This window comes from Nilaparvata lugens, chromosome 4 (genome assembly GCF_014356525.2).
Source record: "Nilaparvata lugens isolate BPH chromosome 4, ASM1435652v1, whole genome shotgun sequence".
In the NCBI taxonomy this organism is placed as follows: domain Eukaryota; kingdom Metazoa; phylum Arthropoda; class Insecta; order Hemiptera; family Delphacidae; genus Nilaparvata; species Nilaparvata lugens.
In genome coordinates this window covers 2,282,905-2,304,360 of record NC_052507.1, presented here as the reverse complement: position 1 = coordinate 2,304,360, position 21,456 = coordinate 2,282,905, and the positions used below count along the sequence as shown (strand labels likewise).

General features: G+C 32.7%; 2 protein-coding genes across 2 annotated transcripts in view; both read left to right on the top strand.

Annotated features, from left to right (window-relative positions):
• Window positions 1-2,670, top strand: part of LOC111050197 (nephrin-like) — a 113,273-nt gene extending 110,603 nt beyond the window's left edge. Inside the window, exon 10 of the mRNA XM_039425649.1 lies at window positions 1,362-2,670. The gene's annotated coding sequence lies outside the window, so the exon portion shown is untranslated. The remainder of the gene's footprint in view (window positions 1-1,361) is intronic.
• Window positions 2,671-8,616: 5,946 nt separating this feature from the next.
• The window catches only part of LOC111058092 (26S proteasome non-ATPase regulatory subunit 9), a 28,258-nt gene continuing 15,418 nt past the window's right edge, over window positions 8,617-21,456 (top strand). The window contains exons 1-3 of the mRNA XM_022345592.2: window positions 8,617-8,835; window positions 12,345-12,463; window positions 15,407-15,506. Of these exons, the coding sequence (XP_022201284.2) occupies window positions 12,347-12,463; window positions 15,407-15,506 (217 nt within the window). The 5' untranslated portion in view covers window positions 8,617-8,835; window positions 12,345-12,346. The remainder of the gene's footprint in view (window positions 8,836-12,344; window positions 12,464-15,406; window positions 15,507-21,456) is intronic.

Here is a 21,456-nt window from a genome sequence, read left to right as displayed (position 1 = left end):
CTCATCCCCTTAGCACATGAGTTAGGAATGGGGACTTTTGATATGTTCTCCTCCTAACTACTCTCAACAAAGCTGCAAAGTCAAAATTGTGTTCAAAACATTCCCTCCAAATTCCTTTGTCAATTGGTCTGTTGGTGCAAAACTGGAGTTTTCACACACAACACTTAAGCTGCTGCAACAGTTGTAGGGAAATGCGTAAAAGTGTGAAATTATACATCAAATTGAAGAGAATTTAATGCTCTATAAGCTCATGATCAGCCTTTCCTTTGTCAATAATTGGTCTGTTGGTGCAAAACTGGAGTTTTCACACTCAACACTTAAGCTGCTGCAACAGTTGTAGGGAAATGCGTTAAAGTGTGAAATTATACATTAAATGGAAGAGAATTTAATGCTCTATAAGCTCATGATCAGCATGGATTTTTCCAATCGATTTAAAGAACTTATAAGAGCAAACATTGAAAAACATTGACGCAAATGCGTTTTTTCAAAAATGTCACACCTTTAAGAGCGGATATCTCGGAAAACTAGAGAAGATATAGAAAAAGTTGTAAGATCAGCATGGATTTTTTCCAATCGATTTTCAAAAAGTTATAAGAAAAAAAATTTACGCAAATGTGATTTTTCAAAAATGTCACACCTTCAAGAGCGGATATCTCGGAAAACTAGAGAAGATATAGCAAATGTTGTAAGATAAATATTGTAGGAAATTATGTAAGCTTCAATTTTGTATATAACAGTTATGTCTGTAAGATACATAGTTTTCGTGTTATATGTGAGAAACCAAAAAATTGTACCTTTGAACCACCCCCACCCCCTTAGCACAAGGGGTAGGGGTGAGGAATTTTGATATGTTTACCTCCTTACTACCCTAAACAGAACAGCGGGGCCAAAAATTGTCTTCCAAACTTTTCCCTCTATAACCCTTCATTGACTGGACTAATAATATTTTAAAAAATAAAGGTATTTATTCATCCATCTATCTATGATAGAATTCTTTTGCAATGATGAGTGAATTGTAATTAAGTGATATCATAGAGAAACAATAGCGTAAGTAGATATATCATGGTATAGGGAATTTATGTCGCAACTTTCATTGTTATCTCAAGCCGATTACTGTCGATTATTGTCAATTTTTAATGTTTTGTTGGGGTGATAGTGTATGAACGGCACAACTTGAGAGACTACCAGCGTCACACAGCTGCATAGGAAAGAACTACGTGGACTATCGGCGTGGGATAACAGTAAAAGTTGCGACATAAACGCCCTATACCATGGGATATCTACTTATGCTATCGTTTCTCTATGGTGATTTGGAAATGCCGTTATCAACAGAATATTTCACAAATCATTTGTATTTCCAGGTTTAACACCTAGAACCACTGAACCTAGAGCCCTGAAGAAGGAATTCAACGATAGCATGATATTCAACATGTGAAACTGCTTCTTCCCTGATACAGTGCAATGGATATCTGTTGTGATCGAATAGTTCGGTGCAGTTTCTGTGAACTTTCAACCCCATCAAGGTGTGGTTTAAACTTTTTTGAAATGGAATTCTGGATTTAGAAGCAGAAAACAAGTCCGAAAATCTTTGACAACCAAGTCAGTTCATCCTAATTAGTTTGAAGTATCAAAATGAGCCTCATAATACAGCCAGTGAAAATATAATTAGTCATATATGGAGAACAAAAATCTTAAAATCACTTTACTTGTATGTGCTACTGTATTAAATTATTAAAAACAATATAAAAACATGAAGCACCATAGCCTACTATAGGTAGCTTACCTACTTATCTAAAGTAAGCCATGGAAGTACCCCTTTATTTACAAAATAAATTTTTGAAAAATGTCCACTAATCTGTTTTGAAATAGGGCTATCTTGAATATTTGAAGTATCTTGGTCATATTATATGATTAAATATATTACATCAATTATATGATTGTTTATTGATTAATCTATCTGTATTGTACTGGTTTCAATTTTATTATAAAGAACTGTATCAATTCTAAAATCATGTTAAATATAATGAGGAAGGTTTGAACTCGAGGCTACAGCACAAGATTTCTTTTTCAAGCCTTGCCAATTATTCAACAAAAAATTATTTATTTATTTTCTTGTAACACTGTTGTTGATTGGTCAATAAATGTTATTTGATTTGAATTAAAGTTTAAAATGTTTTAAATGAAAGGGTACTTCATGTTTTTATATTGTTTTTAATAACAAAAATCTTGTATACTTACGGTGAATCTTTTGGTGACTGTCCTTATATAGGTCATTTCATGACTTGAGTGTTTCACAGTGCTTACTGATAATGTTTGCATTTGGAATTGTTTGGAATTTTCCAAATTGCATTTGGAGTTTTGTCAGTAAAGAATATATACACATAGATGTATATATATATATCCTACGGTACATACATTTAGCATGTGCATACTATTATGTATTATGTTTGAGACATATCAATAAGTGTTGAGAGACCACTGAACCACAATAATTGATTTCATTTCAAAATGTTTTGGGCACATATTGTTTACTTTATTGATATTGTTAGATAATTATGGAAATTATTGAGATATTGCAATAATTATTCAAATGCTAATGAATTATTTATAATTATGTACGGAAATCCAAATTAAATGCTGTAAATCATCCCGAAGACTTCTGCTACTGCAAATATTGACAAAAGGTTAATATTATTAATATCAAATATTATTGATATGGTTAGATAATATAATTATGAAAATTATTGAGATATTGCAATAATTATTCAAATGCTAATAAATTATTTATAATTATTAAACGAAAATCCAAATAAAATGTTGGATTTCACCCCGAAGACTTCTGCTACTGCAAATATTGACAACAGGGTAAACAGCTAGATGGAAACTCCCGAGCTGACAAATGATTTTTTAATAGTAGCGCTCATCGAATTTCCATCTGGCTGTTTACCCTGTTGTCAATATTTGCTGTAGCAGACGTCTTCGGGGTGATTCACAGCATTCAATTTGGATTTTCGTTTAATAATAATTATTTATACGATTATATTACATCCTCATTCGAAGATCTACATGGATACCGATTATTATAATATATACTATTTCCTATTGGAACCAGCTACAATGAAATTTTGATTAAATAAGATGAGATACGGGATCAAAAATTGATAATTTTTCCCGTTTATTATATTGTAACAAAACAGTATATGGAGAAAATGCTACCATTTACATAAAAATGAAGAGAAAATATAAGATTTATGTTTTTTAAATGTATGAATTCAGGGCTACTTTCTTGTATTTATAAAATTGAATTATAGTACCCTTTGAAATTGATAAAATATTAAAAAACAAGGATACAAATTGTAACGTAACTATTACAATTATTACGTTACAATTTGTATTCTTGTTTTTTAATATTTTATCAATTTTGAAGGGTATTATAACTCTATTTTATAAAGATTTATGTTGTTTGATATTACAGGGCTATTACAATATGTATTTATTTACTACAGGCATCGCTTACTAAACAAATTTGAACTAAATCTTCAAATCTTTTCATATTATAGCCTAGTTAATTTCTAACAAGGTTATTTGGTCCAAGTTTTCAGTAGTATCTTATATTTTATGTACCGGTGATAATGCATGCATTCTTTGTGATAAACACAACATGATATTGTATGATATAATGTATTAATTCATAAAACACAATATAAAATTGACTTTAATTCATATATATTATATAAATAGATGGATCATGCATATTGATCTCTGAATATTGTGAACCAAAAATTCATTCTTATTATTTTAGTACGATAGAGTGAATCTTTGTACTATTAACAAAGTTTCGACTAGATTCTTATCCCATTCTCATAATATAGACACTTCTAATATTATATACTTTATGAGATCATATTCATCATATTGAATAAAATATTGAGTAAGAGAGACTCAGAACTCTTGACCATTTATGTCAATGAAAAATTGATTAAATAAATTGATTGATTGATTGATTGAAAATATTTACACAATAATGGTATTGGCAAAAGCCACTAGAACAAATTGATGATTATACTTGGGAAAAATGAATGATTTCAAGGCTTACATTATACATGTAGCCATGAGTTCCATTTTCATTTATTTCAAAATTTTAAGTTCTATCGAATTGCAATTTATTCAATACATTTATCTCATGCGGAATGTTGTAAAGTTCATAAAATCACAAGATACATTTCAAGTACCTCTAGAATTGTATACTGTTGTTAGGGAAATGACTTGATTGAAATATCAACATCCTAACAAAATTATTTTACAGAATGTATATGAAATGAATCTAAAGTACTTTAGATTCGTATTGAATGAAAAAGACTAAGAAATCGTCAAAAAACCACAGATCTATTGATACTTAGAAAGAACGGTTTCGGTTATTACACCATTGTCAATCTCTGATAAACTCATCAGTTTATCTAAGTTTATCAGAGATTGACAATCAAAAGAAGATATAATATTTATTCTTCCAATTTATACATTACACATAATCAGAAATTATGAAAGTACAGTAGATGTATAACAACAACAATCTTGCAAATTATAAAAATAAAGATAATAAAATAATACAATTACACGTTGTACAAAAAAATCACAATAGTTCATTTGCATCAAAAGAAGAATAAATAATTTCAAGTACCCCGAGGACTAAATTACAATGGTGTAATAACCGAAACCGGTCTTTCTAAGTATCAATAAATCTGTGTTTTTTGACAATTTCTTAGTCTTTTCCATTCAATATGAATAATTACCACAATATCAACTTCTCAACTACACAAAAAGTGGAAAAAGTACTTTGGATTCTCCGATTTCATAAATTTTAGTAAGTACGGTACCTAGTGTTTTATACTGTGGTTGTGGAAATTACTTGATTAGGAAAATCATTATTCCAACAGAAATAGTTCATAGAATAAGCTATATAATTACAATTCATCTGAAATGAGTAATCTCTCAATATCTACTGACGATTCTCCAATTTCTTGTGAAATCTTGAACCAATACTTTGTAGTATATAATATAATGGTTATGGTGCATTATAATATCAATTGTCACTGATTTTATAAATAACATCTATTTACATCTGCGAAACTCGACATGGTAAAGCTGCGTTTACACCAAAGTTGTTAACAAATGTTTATTTTTCGAAATTGAAGTTGCTTTCCATGACGAAACACTATATAATAACTTTGTTGAAGTTCTGACACTTTGTTACTAGTAAATATTTGAGAAAACACTTACTTTTTCTTGGAGTCTTGAGGAATGCATTTTTTTATTTTTTTGTTTATTTTTCTGTCCTCATAAGGAATCATTCCTAAAGACGGAAAAATAAAGTTGTCAACAAAATGTTTATTTTTCCGTCCTTTTAGATTCATAAGGAATCATTTATATAAGGACGGTGAAATAAACATTTTGTTGACAACTCTGGTGTAAACACATTTTAACTGTAAGCAAATTCTTATTCGAAACTTTAATCATAATTAAATTATAGACATTCTATCAATGCATTTGAATCAAAATCTACTTGTAAATAAAACCTCATCGGTATTGTAAAAATATTGAAATCCGAACATGTATTTATTTTTATCTAGTTTAAGAATCATGAATCATGGGCATTGTATAATCTCCAGTGCTTGGTGAAAAATAACTGTGATATTAGATAAATATGTTGTATAATATTTTATTGCTCAATATAAGAGTTTGTATTTTTATAAAGAGGATGAAATTTTCTTAAATATTGATCTGTGTTCATTATTACCCGAGTTTACCTCTTATTTATTATTATTGTGGGTAGTTATTTTTATGATGGTAATGAAAATACAATACTCCATAATATTGGATCAATTTACTGGAAAATTCTAGAAAAAGTAAATTATTTTTACTTAATACTTTTGTACGGGTTTGACTTCTTATCGCTAGGTACTTGTTAAGAGAGTTTCACTTGAAACTGCCTTCATTTCTTATGAATAATTGAATAAAAACACAAATATGTTGTCAAACTCCACACAGTTTTATTCGGTACACGACCGGTGTGGTCACGAAACCATGGTCGTGTACCGAATAAAACTGTGTAGAATTTGACAACATATTTGTATTTTTACTTATTTATGGACCGGTTCTACAATATTGACAATGACTCAGTCGAATTCTTATGAATAACATCAATATGCTTCACATTTAAGTGATGTTGAAAGTTAATCGATATCGGAATAAATAAAGTTGGAATCTTGAAAATATAATAAATTTAATTTCAATTTCCTCATATAATGTTTTAATAAATTCAGTTATTCTAAAAAATGAACCTATTTCTTTCAAAATTAATATTTAGTAAAGTATAGTGGTGGAGATGTCTATGCGTAGAAGTCAGTTTGTTGGATTTCTTTTTGAGAGAGTTGATACTGTATCTTCTTTTGAAAGCTCAAGTAGGTAGGAACCTCCACGAAATTGATGTTGGTTATATTATTATTATTAGCGTATGGCAAACACATAGACACACACATACACACACATGAATTCACAAAAATATGCAGGTCTTTGACCTTTGTCAGCTTGAAAAAAATATATATAAAACAAAATAAAACCATCTATCTAGGTTATAGAATACAAACTAAAATATATGACAAAGAAAAGTGTCTATATGCACAAGGAAATAGGAAATAATCAAGTCAAACTTGAATGTCCAGGTTGGTTATGTAGGCTATTGCTTGTGGAGAAGCTGCTATAAAATTATCTGAACCGCCCTGATAGGCTCGAATAGCACAATGCCGGATGATATGATTCATTGTTTGTCTAGCCTCTCCACAATCACAATCAGGGGAGGGCAATCTACCCCAGTCACTAAGAGATGCTCTACATCTTCCGTGCCCAGTTCTAATCCTGTTGAGTGCTGTACATGTTCGCCTTGGCAGATCAAACCCAGCCACACTCCTCCCAACAGAATACCTCAGGCTAACACTGAGAGGTGCTCTATCCATCCACTCCTCCTCCCAGCTATCAGCAACAGAGAAACTCTCACGTTCTAGCCGCTAGCTAGATGTTGGTATATTAAGAATAGGATTGATCAGGGACACGGATTATACTGTTTTTCAATTAGAACAAATTTCAGATATCATGTTATTTTATTTATACAGTACTTGTCAAGCTTTTGTAAAGTGAATAATCTTCCAAGTACCTCTACAAAATTGATGCTGGTATATTAAGAATAGGATTGATCTCGGACACGGATTATATTGTTTTTCAATAAGAACAATCATGTCACATGAAATCATGTTATTTTATTTATACAGTACTTGCCAAGCTTTTGTAAAGTAAATGATCTTCCAAGTTGAGCTTGAAAAACAAGCTTATTTGGACAAATTTCACTTGACTTAACTTTGAAGAAAATGGGTCAAGTAGTGATTTGATTAAAGTAAAAAATCCTTTTTACGGATCAGTAAAACCATAATCTGGAGGTTTATGATAATAATAATAATATTTTATTAACTCAAGAGCTTTTACAAACATAAGTTGTATGGAATGCTTCAACCATTATGAATTATGTAAGATTTATTCTCTGAAACATAAAATCTTTGATTCACTCACAGATCAGAGAAATCACTCATCTTCTAATGCTTATAACTCAAGAATTGGAGAGAATTTCACCAATGTGATGACATATTATTGTTTCTCTCGTCAAGTAGGCCTACTAGCATTCCTGAGAGTTTGAGCTATTCTAATATTTGACCATTTTTGCAAGAATTCATAGTGTTTTTATTCATGGATTTCATGCGAGAAATGCAAATCTCCCAGATTTGGTTGATATTCAGGCTATGGATAGAGGTTGATCTAATAAGTGGTGTACTATAATATGAGACGTTTCGCTACAATACAGATGTACTGTAGCCTACTGTGTTAATCTTTAATTATTGTTAATCTGTGTGTTAAATGTTAATCTTCAGCTTTTTACAATAAAGTTCGGCTGTAAAACTTCATGGTGAGTGCTGTAAGTCAATTTTATCATGAGAATAATAGCCTACTGGTAGATAGGCTACTGTTCAGCGGTTGTTGTAAAATATCTTCGATACGGTAGGTCTATGATAATAATAATAATGTAGGTTTTGTACATAAAATGTACCGTACAAAATCAAGATATATAATTGGCTCATATCATTCCATTCATAGTTTTTAGCTTGAATAGAAATAACAAATAAAAATCCAAGTAGTTCTTGATGTAATGGTATCATGGCCGAAATATTTCGTAAGTAAACAATTTTAAAAATGTGTAGGATTAGCTGATTACCTACTACTTGTATTTTTATTTTTTATTTCTATTCAAGAGTAGCTCCAACGAAAAAATACACATTTAGCTTGAGTATTTTATTGTTGACATAACAAACAATAACAATATAAAGCATATAAAATTGTGCAGTTCAAAATTATTATAAAATACAATTTTTTAAATGAAATGAGATTTCAATGTTCAAAAAGATTTGAATTTAGAAAAGATAGCCGCTGAAAGTGATCCACCAATAGGATACATGGCAATTTGATTATCGACTTTGAACTAAACGATATTTATATATCGAAGTTGAAATTAATAATCGACTATCGTCTACGACCATTTTGGCATTTTCCATTTTGCTTGTCAGCAGCTTTCAGCTTCTATATTCTTAAACCTGTTGGAATCTGGAAGTTATCTGTGGTTTGTTTACTAAATTTGCAAAATATTAGTGCTTAATTCAATTGGTTTCTAGTCTCTAAATTCTCTGTTGGTTAGATCCAGTTCATTTTCACTCATCTTAAATTGTTCTTCTGAACAAGGTAAGTTCCAGTGCTAACTAAACGCAATTGTATGAAACAAAAAAGCTAGACTGCTTTTATTTTTCCTTGAGAAATGTTAAGTTTATTATTCTCTAGTGAAGTATAAGAATGAATTTAATCATTGCAATGAATTTAATCGATTATCATTCCTTGAAAATTAGGAACAACAGAAACAACATCGTTAATGACATCAACTATGATCGATTTCCATTCAACCAATGACGAAACTTTGAAGTGATCAATTGAATCCTATTATATTAATACCGAATCCTTTTTTACTATATATATTTATAGTAAATTAACGGTAACAAATAAACGTTTCATAACACGAATTGTGAACAAAAATGATTGGATCTCATAATTTGGCGTAGGCTATTAGTAGCCTATTCATGAGTAGATTCAAGATAGCCTACGTTATTTCCAGTACAACAGCTCAACATTGTATAAGCACGTCAAACTGATAACAATAATATAACACTTGAATGCTTGAGTAAAGATAGAATTACATTGGAAAACTAGGCTGAGTCGTCATTAGAGCACCAGTATGATACAAGTAGGGACGTAAATGGTGTCCTTAATGGTGACCTAAATGAAAAATCAGCAGGTCGCCAAAACCTGGTGTCCATGGTGTAATTAGCAGAATAAAAAATGAAAATGCTCTGCGACTAACTCGGACATTGTGTGTAACCATCCCTGGTGTCCTAATGTAACAGGTCTTATTTTTAAGCGTTTTCATTGAGCCTATATTAAATGCCTCACATTTCATTTATTGATTATTGTATGATTATACATTCAGAAATTGAGGGTGGAAATGCAGTGGAACCTCGATAAAGTACATTTCAAACGACCGCTCAAAAAATGTACTATTACGACGTCTGTATTAAATCGAGGTTAAAAGCTACGATATAATATTATGGATGTTTCAAGGGACTGCAGAATCATTTACTATATCGAGGTTCTACTGTAACAGGCACTTGTTCTAAACCCATTATTTTGCTGAGGTTGATGCCCAAATGAGCTCCAGACTTGTGCGTGTGTTATGAGGCGGTTGATGATAAAAGATAAGTACTTCAAACCTCAATTTAAATTGAACAGTTTAATGCCCGGTTTCTAAAACACTTATCAAATGTAATGAACTATTATCTTAAGGCTGTGCAAAGGCTAAAAATAAACTTTATATTCGTGATATTTTTCAAAGTTTTTCGATATTTGTATATCATCAAGCTATCATCAAAATGAAAAAGTTTTCTCGGGAAAACATTTTTTTCTGAACATTACTTTTTGAGATTATGAGCGCCTAAAGTTTAAATTTTTGGGACAGAACATCATTTCAAATTCGGTAAGAGATAAATCCATGAGATTTAGAGGATAGATTCTTCATGGTAATGTTGATCTGGTGAGACAAAAATTTTCTGAAAACATCAATTTTTGAAAAAGTTATTCAATTTATACCAAAAATAACTCAACTAAAAGTTTTTTTTTGGTTATTTTTAGTAAATTGAATAACTTCTTGAAAATTCATATTTTCAGAAAATTTTTGTCTCACCAGATCAACATTACCATGAAGAATCTATCCTCTAAATCTCATGGATTTATCTCTTACGGAATTTGAAATGTTCTGTCCCAAAAATTTAAACTTTAGGCGCTCATATCTCAAAAAGTAATGTTCAGAAAAATGAAATGGTTTCTTGAGAAAACTTTTTCATTTTGATAGCTTGATGACATACAAATCGAAAAACTTTGAAAAATATCAAGAGTAGAAAGTTTATTTTTAGCCTTTGCACAGCCTTAAATACATAGGTCCAATAATTTTAAGTATTAGTAAGTGTAATAAAAATAAAATAAAAGTATCTTATCCGGATCTGAAGGCTTTGTTGATTCAACTTTCTTGATTGTGTAAGCAATAATGGTGTTATCAATAGTTGAATCGAGTTAGTATAATTGAATGAGCGAAGCGAATTCTATGTTTCAAGTCAATCGGCGTTTGTCTGTTTGTTTGTACCTCAGTTACAGTCGCAGTTATGGTCCGATTTTGATAAAATTTGGAATACAAGTAATTTATGTATTTAAAATTTTCAAATTCCTTCCCGTTTCAAGATGTCGGCCCTTTATTCGGAAATTTTACCCGAAACATCAACCTAACTTTTCAATACTTTATCGGATCTGGTTCAAATTGGTCTCATTTTTTCAGCGCTTCAAAGCGGTATTATTTCATGTATCAATGTATCACAAAAACTTTCAAATTCTTGGAATTCGACTTTTTTTGGAAGTCCCAATCAAAGTTTCAGACTTTTATCTTTTCAACCATGCTTCCAAGCTCAAAAGTGTAGAGGTCCTTTATTTTTCAGCGCTCCTAGGTGGTATTATTTCATATATCACAAGTTCAAAATTTAAAAAAATTAGAATTCCATAATTACCTCCCCCCACCCCTGATACAAGTTTCAAGTTTCAGATTTTTTTTCTCTTTAACTGAGCATACTAGCATAGAGAAACAATAGCGTGAGTAGATATCCCATGGTATAGGGCGTTTATGTCGCAACTTTTACTGTTATCTCAAGCCGATTATTGTCGATTTTTACTGTTTTGACCGGGTAAGAGTGTATGAACGGCACAATATGAGAGACTGCCAGAGTCATAAAGCTTCACGGGCAAGAACTACGTGGACTATCGGCTTGAGATAACAGTAGAAGTTGTGACATAAACGCCCTATTGTTTCATATCCGATATCTAGTCACGTTATTGTTTCTCTATGATACAAGGTAGCTCAAAAGTGCGAGAGACTTATATTTTCCAGCGCACCAAGGCGGTCTAATTTCATACGTAACATGTTGAAAATTTTGAATTTTTATAATTCGATAATTTTTTCCCCAAGTTCCAGATTTTTTATCTCTTCAACCCGCAGGGTTGCACTCCTAGCACAAAAATGTAAAGAATTTCTATTTCTCAGCGTCCTCCACTGATCCTATTGCATTATATCATCATACTCTAAATCCAATTTGTATGTGTGTTTGTGTGAGAATATTCGGGCGTGTGTAAGTAGTGAGTGTAGCGAGCTCTACTATTCTCCGAACTACTAATTAGTTATGGTTGATAGTTAACTAGTCGAGTGGATTAGACACTTGATTGATAATTTAGAGATCCAGGGTTCAAACCCCGGACCGGGCAAGATTTTTTTCTCCAGTCAGGTCACACGATATTATAATAACTAAAAAGCTATAGATAGCTAGTCGAGTGGATTAGACACTTGATTGATAATTTAGAGATCCGGGGTTCAAACCCCGGCCCGGGCAAGATTTTTTTCTCCAGTCAGGTCACACGATATTATAATAACTAAAAAGCTATAGTTAGCTAGTCGAGTGGATTAGACACTTGATTGATAATTTAGAGATCCGGGGTTCAAACCCCGGCCCGGGCAAGATTTTTTTCTCCAGTCAGGTCACACGATATTATAATAACTAATAACTAAAATTATAATAACTAATAGCTTAATAACTGATAAATTATTTCAGGTATGGTTGGAATGGACAAGTTGGAAGGACAAAATTTCAGAGACACCCTTCTGGATTGGATGGGAGAGAAATTCAAGATTGAAAAAGATATACGTTCTTTCAATGAGATTCTTCAACAAGTAAGTCTATGTGCCGGTTGCACAGCAGCCGGTTATATTTTAACCGTGATTAATTCCTCGAGAACCAATCAGAGAAGCCGTCTTATCAGAAAGGCCTTCTATGATTGGTTCTCGTGGAATTAATCACGGTTAAAATTTAACCGGCTGCTGTGCAACCGGGCCTATCTATTAGTGATTTGATTCGTGAAATTTTTTGCAAATTATTTTTTGTTCAATTAATCACTTTATATAATTTAGTTTATTGATTGATAATTTGACATCTTGTAGGACCGGATATCGATTCTAATAGGAGCGATTTTCCATAGTGAGGTCCACGTTATAATGGCAGTTTTTGATCAGCAATTGTATTTATTTATTTATTTATTCGTGGATACAATATTACAAATCATATGATTGGGTAGGAACAACAGGCTTAGCCCAAAACTATTCCATTCCCAAATTTTGATAATGTTACATGTCCATAAAAATAGGTTATGTTTCTACTGTAAATATTTCAAGCTCAATTTTCGTCCAAAAATAAATATAAGATGCAAATTTTAAATTTAGAAGAATTAAAACACCAAACGAAAGTAAAATATTACACTTAATTATCACTGCACATTGAATTGATTAAGTTATTTTATAAAATTTTGAAGCCAAAAATACACACAAATTCTCACTAAGAACAGCTGGAAACAATTGCTATCCTTGTCTATCATTCAACAAAGCGGATAGTGCTATCTCTTTCTCGCTTTGCTCTGTTGCCAGATTGTCTTTCAACAATGCAGAATTAATAATTAATTAACAAAATATTTCATCTTGATTATAAAAATGCATTATTAAATTATTGAAAAATATAATTTCTTGCTTAATAAAATATAGTTGATTATTTCAAACGAGAATGAACAGTTAATATTACATCAATAACCCTGTATCAGCTACCGTCTATAGAAGGCATTGACAAGTCAGAGGATCGGCAACGTTGTTCTCCTATCTTTCTCCACTGCCATTATAACATAGACCTCACTATGGTATTTAATGTCGCTAATCCCGTATCAAAGTTATATTTCTGGAATTTAGTGAAAACTATGAATGGGTAAACAATAGATAAATATGCAGATAAGCGAATCATCTATTGTCTTTGGTGAGGTCCGCTATCAGCAAAAGTTGTAAAAATTATCAGCTGGGCGGCTATCAAAAATGGCTGACTCCAGATCACGCGTTTCAGATTTGAATTGTAGATGAAAAATATTTATTTAATAACACTAATAACATTTAATAACAAAATAACACTAATCTCTTAAAGCTGTGAAATAATGATTTACTTTGAATATTATGATATACTCTAATTTAGAATGATATACCATATCATGTCAACAAATCAGATTATTTTGATCAAGTCGATTAAAATTTCTAGATAATATTTCTCGTAAGATATGCTGATTGATTCAACAGCTGAAAATAATTCTGTTTCTCTCCCACACACACATCTTCTGTTATCGACAGACGACGAAATAATTATTATCAGCTGTTTTTCCAAGGATGAATAATTATTATCATTTTCATGTCCTTCAGCGAGTTTTCCCAGGGATGAGACCTAGTGCAATCGAATTTTTTGTATTTTGATTTTGGCAAATAAAATTCATTCATTCATTCATTTTTATATCATAAACTTACTATGTTCCAAATTTTGTGAAAATTGTTAGTGCTGTTTTCGAGATCCGTTGGGCATAAATATATAACCATATATATAAATTTATACAGAAATTGCTCGCTTAATATAATAGGATGTTTTTTTTATAATGTTGTCTTATTTTTAAATGGGTGTGAGAGCTCTAGACTGTTACAAGTGAGTATTACAACTGTATCATCCTATACTATTAAACGAGCAATTTCTGATTATATGTTTATATGTTCAGATGTTTATATGTTTGTATTTCACCGGATCTCGGAAACGGCTCTAACGATTCTCACGAAATTCAGAACAAAGTAGGTTTATAATATAAAGATTCGATTGCACTAGGTCTCATCCCTGGAAAAACTCGCTGAAGGACATTAAAAGGATAATTCATCCTTGGAAGAACAGCTGATAATTATTATTTCGTCGTCTGTTGATGATATAAGTGAGTGAGCGAGTTCATGTGTGTGGGACTTTGTCAAAATCATGATTCAGCTGTTGAACTTTTGTAATCATTCAATCGGGTACTTAGTGCCGGTTGCAAAAAAGCCAGGTTATTTTCAATCCTGATTAATTCCAGTAGATCCTGTTTCTCTTTGAAATGGTCTTCTCTGGTTCACGTGAAATTAACCAGGATTAAAATTCAACCGGCTTTTGTGCAACCGGGCCTTTGTGAGGGAAATTTTTGCATTCATCTGGGAATTAATCTCAAGAAGATGAATTAATCTCATTCACAACCAAGAAGATGGCGGAACTGCCGAAAGATCTCGTTGTCACAGTGAGTGATTAATTCATTTATTGTAAAATATCTGACTGCTAGTCGTTTTTTTCTAAAAGCAAAAAGTGATTTAATAATAAGCAGTTCGTGATGGAAAACAACATTGAAGAATTAATCTCAATTGACTGTGATTAGATAGAACATTTCTGTATGAACTATGAATGTTATTGTAATTTCTTTTTTCGTAATAAATAGTTTAATATGCTTTTGTACTCCAGAGCGAAGCACGGTCCCCGATATTGTGAATATTACATAAGAACCACTCGAAAGCTATTATACTGTAGATTATCAATTATTGAATGAAAAAGACTAAGTAATTGTCAAAAAACCACTGATTTATTGATAACTAGAAAGACCGGTTTCGGTTATTACACCATTGTCAATCTCTGATAAACTAAAACTAAATACAAGAGCAGCAGAATTTATACTAGTAGGCGAGTACTGCTATTGGTCGAGGGCATGAACGCCTCATAAAAAAAATATGATCAATTATGTTTCACTTTTTCAGAACGGTGTTGGTATGGACGAACCTCTGGTTGATGCTGAGGGATATCCCAGAAACGACATAGACGTTTACCAGGTTCGTTTGGCAAGGAACAAGATAATCTGTGAGTATAATTTTCCTTTTAAACATACAGTAAAATTTGAAAATTAGTCAATCGGAGAGCTTCATGCCCTGCCGACTTGTCTGAGAATCGCTTCATGTGGCTTGACCCTTATTATACAGGGTGTGGCATTAAAACTTCCATTTTTCAAATCTTGTAAGAACCAGAAAAGTTTTATTTCATTTTCAGAATCTTTATTATTTTTTTTATTTATTTATACACACACACACATAAGATACATCAATATGAAATAAAAATTAATTTACATCAATAAAAAAAACATTACAGTATAAAATAAATAACATAAATATGAGAACACATTACATCTACAATCTAGCCTATATATAAAAGCGAAATGGCACTCACTCACTGACTGACTGACTGACTCACTCGCAGAGCTAAAAATCTACCGGACCAAAAACGTTCAAATTTGGTAGGTATGTTCAGTTGGCCCTTTAGAGGCGCACTAAGAAATCTTTTGGCAATATTTCAACTCTAAGGGTGGTTTTAAGGATTTAAAGTTCGTCTTTTAGCATGTATATTCTTCTTATTCTCTTAATTATAATTGAAAAAAGGCCATACCATATGTTAATAGGGGTATTCACAATGTTAGAGTTAGCTGGCTAAGTCGATCTATTCGCTATCTCCAGCTATTTGCTAAGTCTGTGTTAACTCAATGCTATAGTGATACGTTAGAAAAAAAATTAACAGACGAGATAGCAGATAGCGCAGGTTTCAGTCAGCTAACTCTAGCCATCTCTGTTAAAACGGCAGCCATATGTTTATGATCTTACTTTTTCAAACTAACTTTGAGTTACATAAATTATCCGCTTGGATCGCTACTGCAGTTAGCTAATAGCAGATGGTTTTTTAGATGTGGCGTTCACAATCCAGAGTTATCAAATAGCACTTTAGCTGGCTAAAACAACATTGTGGATACCCCTATTATAGAACTATAATCTAGAGAGAGTACCTCTTCGAAACAGTTGTTAACTGGTAACTAAATTAATAATTTTGTCAGGTTGGCATTAAGTTTAATTGACTTTGTTAGGTTGGCACCAAGTTGAAGATTGAAATGCATTTATCGCGGAAAAATTGATTGGGCACTGCTACTTCCATCAGAGCTATTCCTGGGAATATTATATTACTAGCCGTTTTCTCAGCTTTATTGAGAACAAATAAACAGGAAATGTTCAAATTTAGTACAGAAGCTCAGCTAGGGTGTAATACTGTTGTGTTAGAAGGAATTTGCAATAACGTCAAAGTTACGCCCAAAATTAGTGTATTAGTTGTAACCGGTGGAGGTATTTTTAAACCCTACACCACACCTGAAATCATTTCTGTAACCGGTGACATATTAGTCTCTATTTGAATCCTTGATTGGTTGGGAGCTTTTAGTGGATTCGTTCATTCAAATGCACAGATTATCATCATTAACTAATTGTCACCTATTCTAGCAACTATAGTAACTACGAGCCAGGAGCTTCATTGAAAATACTTTAAAAATTTAACGTCAGGTTTATTGAATTCTAAATCAAACGAATTAATAAAAGGCATGTAACATGTAAAATTCTCAAACAACGTTATCCAGTAATTGATTTAGAACAGAAGGAATATTCAATTTTTAATCTATACATTTTGGGAACCTGCTAACTTGCTGCATTTAAATTTGGGCCTCGGTCATTCTATGAAACTAAATTTTGAGCTTAATAAGAAAAACAACAAAAGTTCGGCACTCACCATTTTAACAATATTCAAACTTAGACTCTTCAGAAACACTCACATACGCTTTAATAAAACTCACTATACTTGAACTCACACGCACAAATAATTTCCTGATTCTACTCCTACTAACTCTATAAAATTTGGTTCCTTATTCAACTAGATAAAAATTACTGATAACTGAAACATAACAATTTGTCCCTCTGAATGGGAAATGGGCCCAATCAGAGGACCGAGGCTCGCACACCGTTACATGTTTTCCCAGTTACGTCTCAATTCCAACTGTGGCCTTTTCACTGAAAATTATTCCCCCTCCACGAGCGTTGAGCATAACTTCCAGTGGAAAAGCCAAAGCTGCAAAAAGGTCAATGCTCGTACAATTTTCAAATACAGTGGCTTTTTCGACATGAAATTGAAACTGCACTTGGAAAATGCACGAAAATTGCTTTAATTTTGACAACTAAGCAACAAGTTAGCAAATTCAAACAAGACAGAGTCAATTCTCACACTAAAAACGCAGGGTTCAACAAACAGTAAAATCAAAGTTCATTTCAGTTCAAAAACCTGAAAAATATATAAGATACACACAAACAACTACAATAATACCCTTTCAATATTCATACTATTACATAGTTACGCTTCAAACATTAGAAGGTGTTCGTGAAGAATTCTTCTCAAAGAACGATCGAAAAGTCCAAGGGCAGACGCATATTAGCGTGCTGATCGCCTTGGTGATTACAAAATTGAAGCTCTCACTGTTTTAATGTTTTCATGTGATCTGATGGACCGTGGAACTTTAGATCTTCGTTTTGTTGAACTTCCCGTTTTTGTTGAACGTAGTAGTCCACAAAACACTCGATTTCCGGCCTGGAATACGGGCCAACGGTGCCAAATTGAACCGATTCCGAAAGGCGCGCTGTTCTGCACTGAACTGCCACTCGAAAGTAGGCCTCAACGGCGAACGCACGATCCTCGCTGGTCCAACGCATAATGACGACTGATCTGTGCAAGAACAAAACTTTAAAGTTCACTCTCAAGAGTGGCAACTAGCATTCTGCTATGTTTTCAACTAACTGAACAGTAAGCATTTTAATAAAGGAAGTTTTGATGCCGCACTCTGTATATCGCCGAAACTATAGTGAGGTCCACGTTATAGTGGCAGTGTTTGATTAGCAATGGTATTGATATCCTTGTCTATCAGTCATCAAAGGGGATAGTGCTATCTCTTTCTTGATTTTCTCTATAAGTAGTTCAATAGTTTATTTTTCCTTCATACAATGCATACATGAATGTTTATAATTACATAAATACAATTGACAATTAACAAATTGCTCTGTTGCCAGATCGTCTTTCAACAATGTAGAATTGATAATGAATCAATTGGTAAGCCATCTGAGGAGTACCAACTTAAAATTATTATTCATAAACCTGACTGTAACCAGTCTTATTGCCAGTGTGTTCCTCTCTTTGTTCATGATTCTGTAAAATACCTAGGCATCATGATAGATTCTCGACTAAGGTGGGAGCCACATATTTCTTATGTTTGTAATAGATTAAGGAAAACATTTTATAAGTTTGTTCAATTGAGAAATATTCTTCCATTGTACCAGTTGAGGATGGTATTCCTTGCCCTAATCTCTTCTGTAATTGAATACGGCATTGTTGGATGGGGAGGTTGTGGATCTTCCATCTTACAACCCCTTATTTTGCAATATAAGAAAATTGTAAAATATGTCTGAATAGACCAATTAGATATCCCACTAACCTAATCTATAAGAATTCAAAGTTCTAAGCCCTGAGGATTTATATAAATTGAACTTATTAAAATATGTATTTGAACGACCATTAGATTTTCCAGTGACTCCTGAACATGGATATACAACTCGTGGTCAAGCCAGAGAGAAACTGTATGAGCCGAGATGTGTAACTGCTTCTGCGGCTGGTCATGCAGCCTTTCAGGGTCCTCGTTTATTTAATGTTTTACCTTTCGATATTTCTAGAGAGTCCTCCTTATCGATTTTCTGTAGAAGGTTAAGACTGTATTTATCGGCTTCATAAATTGTTTCGTTTCGTTTTGTTTCATTGAAATATGTTTAACTTTATTCTGTAAACTAGGCTATATAAACTAAGCATTGTAATCAATTTGTTTCTTTTTGTGGAAGATGTGTATTTTTGTTTAGATTGCTTAATGGCATAAGATAATACTATTTATGTAAGTAGCTCTATATAGTTACTTGAAGCAGCTGAATCGTTTTTCTTATATATTTTCTGTAATTCATAAGACGAACCACTCCTCGACGCAGGCCTAGCCTAATGAGGAGTGCACTTGATATTTTTTATGTTTTATGCTTTGTAAAATTGTACAATGAAGTGAATAAAAGTTATTATTATTATTATTATTAATCAACAAAATATTTCATTTTAATTATGAAAATTCATTATAAAATTATTGAAAAATATAATTTCTTGCTTAATAAAATATAATTTATTATTTTAAACGAGAATGAACAGTTAATATTACATCAATAAATCTGTATCAGCTACCGTCGTAGCCACCTCTAATACAAGGCCCCAGCCTACGATATTGCAACGTTGCAGTGTAGGCCAAGAATCTAATACATGATTGGTGAAAAAGATTTAATAAAATACCAGCTGATCTTTTTCACCAATCATGTATGTAATCATATATCACATGAATTCTACAGTAAATTACACTGGAGTTCCTATTATAAATTTTATGAAAGCATTTAATTCAGCTTTTTCTTTAATAACTATTGTAATATAAAAAATGTAGTAATGGTATAACAGCATGGACACCAAATTGTCTTGGGAGCCTCAAATTGTTGGAGTGTGCAAAAGGCTGTCACAAGTAATCTGTTTACTTTGTTAAATGAGAGGACTTCTGAGTACCCAACAAGCTGTTTCCCACCTAAGTAGTATAAAAAGGACGACTCTGGCACACAAGTGGTCCAGAGTCGCCCTTCACCTCAAGGTCATCCAGGTCAACCACCCTAACCTCAAGGTCATCCATGGGATATGGAATATTATATTGGTGTGGGGACATTCGGCTCATGCAGTGGACATTCTACTCCAAAAGAAAGCACTCTTTTCCAATCATTGTATTGTTATCAATAAAAATTTGTCAATTATTGACAATTAACAAATTGCTCTGTTGCCAGATCGTCTTGTATTAACCTAATGCTAACCCTTGTGCTAACCTAATAAATAAACACTCTTAGAGAGGGTGCTCACCCTCACTTACTGCATTCAGAAGCACCCTATCCAGTGGCGGCTCGTCCTATGTGTTCAATGGTTCATTGAACCTCCAGAATCGAATCAACTTCCTATACAATAATGAATTTGCAACTCAAATAATTATATTACTTTCCTTGCCCTATTACCATGGGTAAGGAAAGAATTGCTTTCCGAAAAAAATTAAGTGGTGGATTCACGGAGGATCGGCAGCCTTGATTGTGAGTTGATTAGTTTGTGCTTTCCTCCCCTTCCCCCTCTCCCAAAGAGGCAAGATAACCTCTCTCCCTCACCCCTCCTTCATCCTCCCCGTTTATCTTTCAACCCAGCACTTCAAGAAGCGTGCTCGAGAAGTCAACATCGTTTCGTTCCGTTTCTCCTGTTCCGTGGCGTTCGAGCTGAACGCAATTACCTCGTTTCATTTCGTGATATATGTACAATATCATATAGGCCTACGCATAAAGACAGGATATCGTCAGCAGTAACTTCTACACACGAGATACAGTCCACTTCCTCGCCAGTTCCAAGGTTAGTGCAAATTAAAGACTTACTTTTGGGGCTGTCGACGTTTTCGTGAATTAAATCTTAACTGTACCCCAATCCATAGGTTTGGGGACAGGACGGGATTACCATTAAGGTACCCCAATTTCTAAATTTCTATACGTTTCAAGGTCCCCTGAGTCCAAAAAAGTGGTTTTTGGGTATTGGTCTGTATGTGTGTGTGTGTGTGTGTGTGTGCGTCTGTGTACACGATATCTCATCTCCCAATTAACGGAATGACTTGAAATTTGGAACTTAAGAGTCCTTACAATATAAGGATCCAACACGAACAATTTCGATCAAATGCAATTCAAGATGGCGGCTAAAATGGAGAAAATTTTGTCAAAAACATGGTTTTTCGCAATTTTCTCGAAAATGACTCCAACGATTTTGATCAAATTTATACCTCAAATAGTCATTGATTAGCTCTATCAACTGC